The following is a 2989-nucleotide window of genomic DNA, read 5'->3' as shown; positions in this document are numbered from 1 at the left end:
TATTCAGATTTCTATAGACACATCGCTCCGGATGTATAAAATTATGACAAATTGTTCTTTTTATAGTAGTCACCGCCAGTTAAGATTTTGTTATACAAATCCATCAGCGAATATATTAAATTCATTTGTGTTTGAACTTTACTAAAATAAAACTACTGAATAATTAATTTTTAATTATTTTTCAGCGGCCAAGTGCACCGGTAAACATCACAGTCCATTAAATATCGACTCTGTGGACATAGTTAATAAAACTGTTCCACCATTTGCAATGTTTGCCTTTCAAAAGCAGCCAGATATAGCTGAACTTGTAAATACTGGAGACACCATTGTTTTCCGGTTTTTATATGACGATGAGCAACCAGCTATAAGGGGCGGACCACTAAAAGAGAAGTTTTACTTCGAGAAATTATATTTTCATTGGATGGGCAATGACACATTCGGCCATGAAAATCGCACCAATACTGTCTTTTTTCCAGCTGAGTTGCATATGATTTTCAGAAATGCCAAATATCGCACATTTTCCGAAGCAGCGAAAGAAAGTAACGGGGTGGCAGTTTTAGCCTATCACTATAAGGTTTACTAATTCGCTATTCGAAAATTTCGTGATTGAAATTTATGCTTTTCTTGCGTATTTATTTTTAGGTGACACAAAAAGATAGCTTTCTTTATGATGCATTTATTGAGATAATAGAGGATGTTGTACGGCCAGGAGCAGTCGCTAAGTTCCGCAGTCCAGTAAAGCTGTGGGATTTTATTGTTTATGATATCAATAACTATTATACGTATACCGGTTCAATGACGATGCCACCATGCAGCAGAGACGTTATCTGGATTGATTTTAATGACCAAATTCATATTTCTGAAAAACAGGTATGCTTGTATGGTTTAAAATATTCTTTCATACTATATACGTAAGGGTTAAGCCAGCGCTAAGTCTCAGAGAAGACCAGGTCAAAGTGTACAATTGTCAATTTAACGATATATGTATGTGTCTTTAAAATATGGACGAATTTGTTGATTTCCAAATCACAACAACAAAAGTACAATGCACCGCACATTCAAATTATTTATATCGAAAGTTGTTTGAATTGGTGACACCCTCTCTTAGTTTGTGTGGGTTGAAATGAAGTTAAACGCTAATTAACTAAAAGAACATAAACTAATCAGATCTTTCAGTATTAGATATTCTTCATCTATAGTATTAGTTCACTTTATGTCGGATGTGACGGACCATATAAACGGGTGATCCAAGTAGAGGTACTTTTTTTCAATTGCATTTTGTTGACAGATCACTCGTGGGTCGTATACAAATCGTTGAACATTATTACGAAAATTCACGTTCTGTAAAGAATGTGTTCCGCGCGCTTCGCTCAAATTGATTGATCGAATGATATCCAGCATTCATTATTGACGTCCAGCATGCAGTGAAGAAAATATTGTAGCCGTAGCTGAGAGTGTGCACGAAGATCGTGGAAAGTGACTCGGCACCGTTCGCAACAACTCGACGGACGTATGGAACGAGTTGGCGCATTTTATGTTCAGATTTTAAGTTAAAAGCGCTCGACCTTCCCGAGTGGCATCGCTTCGTTTTATAGGGTCGTGAAAATTTCCAAGAAGATCAGACGTTTTCGAGCGAAATTTAATTCAGATATGTGGCCCGTATCTGGCTCATTGGGTATGTCAACAAGCAAAATAGCCGCATTTAAGACGAAGAGATTCAAGAGCTGCCGTTTCATCCAGTAAAAGCAACGATTTGGCTTAGTTTGTCGACCCGTGGAATCATAGGTCCATATTTCTTCAGTAACATGTCAAAACCCTTATAAATAAGCCTTCCTTTAGTTCCTATATAATATACGCAATATTATTCTTTCCGTGGCTCTTTTTGAGCTGTACTGATCTATAAGTACATATAGATTAGAGACATTAAAGTCTCTACAACAAGAGTTGAGAATAGAACGCTTAGCTTACTAATGTCTTGACTGAATATATAGCGTTTCTCACCTTTCTTCTTGACTTGCTATCATTATCGTTTAACAGTGCAAGCACACCATTCGTTTATAATAAAACTTTGTAAACATTTAGGATATTTTAATATTCTGTATAGTAAGAATTTAGACCTTCCTTATGGACTTTAATTTTCTTTCTTTATCTATCTCGTATATCTTATTATATAGATTGATTATTTTCGAAAAATCCAAGCGCATGATATGACACCAATGATCTACAGTCATCATCCTTTGTTGCCGTTCAGTAATCGTACAGTATTTTCTGCGATGGTATCGAGGGACTCAGACGAAGAATACGCAGATTTTCAGAGTGCCGTACCTTTTGTTGATAGATTGGTTGGTGACGCTGCAATATGCAAGCCTGTGGAAATCAATATTTTGATCGGAACGTTTTCAACAAGTGTCATTACCACTTGGATCACAAGTACTCGGCACACCATGGCTTAAGAACCGAAAAATGTTATGAGTACGAGCTTTTTAATACGTTTTTATTCATTACTATGCATGGGAAAATAACGGTCATTCTGAACCGAATGCAAAGCTTAACACAGTATAAGAGCTTATTATTAGTCACTAAAGTTAAAGTTTAAATCAACTTACTTGAGTGAAAGAATTAATTAGTAACTAAATCAAAAAATTGTTTGACGAAAAGTTAACCCGAGTCCAATAAGCCATTGTTTTTGGTACTTTACAAGTTAATCAGTCGCCCGTTTATGGATTACACAATCCCGGTATGATCTCCGAGGTCTACAAGAACACTATTGTGAGAAAATAAATGTATCTTGATATTTCATCATCTTGTCATCTCAGCAAAACACATTTTTCGATAAAAACTTGAGAGCTTGTAATAAATAATCCACTTAATAGCAAAGCTTTTGTGATTTCGGTAAAAAATAATATTAATTAAATAAAGAAGTTATATTATACATATATCTACATCTACTTGTTATTTATATTTAGAGGGTTACATGGGGTTTTAACAA

At 35.2% G+C, this 2989-nt stretch overlaps 1 protein-coding gene across 1 annotated transcript; it reads left to right on the top strand.

Moving 5' to 3' along the window:
• The first annotated feature begins 800 nt into the window (after window positions 1-800).
• LOC108978340 lies at window positions 801-2471 on the top strand. The gene is made up of 2 exons (XM_018948564.1): window positions 801-870; window positions 2175-2471. Exons 1-2 carry the CDS (start codon window positions 802-804, stop codon window positions 2451-2453), a joined length of 348 nt encoding a protein of 115 aa, XP_018804109.1. The 5' UTR covers window position 801; the 3' UTR covers window positions 2454-2471.
• Window positions 2472-2989: the final 518 nt, after the last annotated feature.

Source organism: Bactrocera latifrons, unplaced genomic scaffold, assembly GCF_001853355.1.
Source record: "Bactrocera latifrons isolate USDA-ARS-PBARC rearing strain unplaced genomic scaffold, ASM185335v1 scaffold_120, whole genome shotgun sequence".
Lineage (NCBI taxonomy): Eukaryota > Metazoa > Arthropoda > Insecta > Diptera > Tephritidae > Bactrocera > Bactrocera latifrons.
Note: the sequence above shows the minus strand (reverse complement) of the source record. Positions and strands in the feature narration are given on the sequence as shown.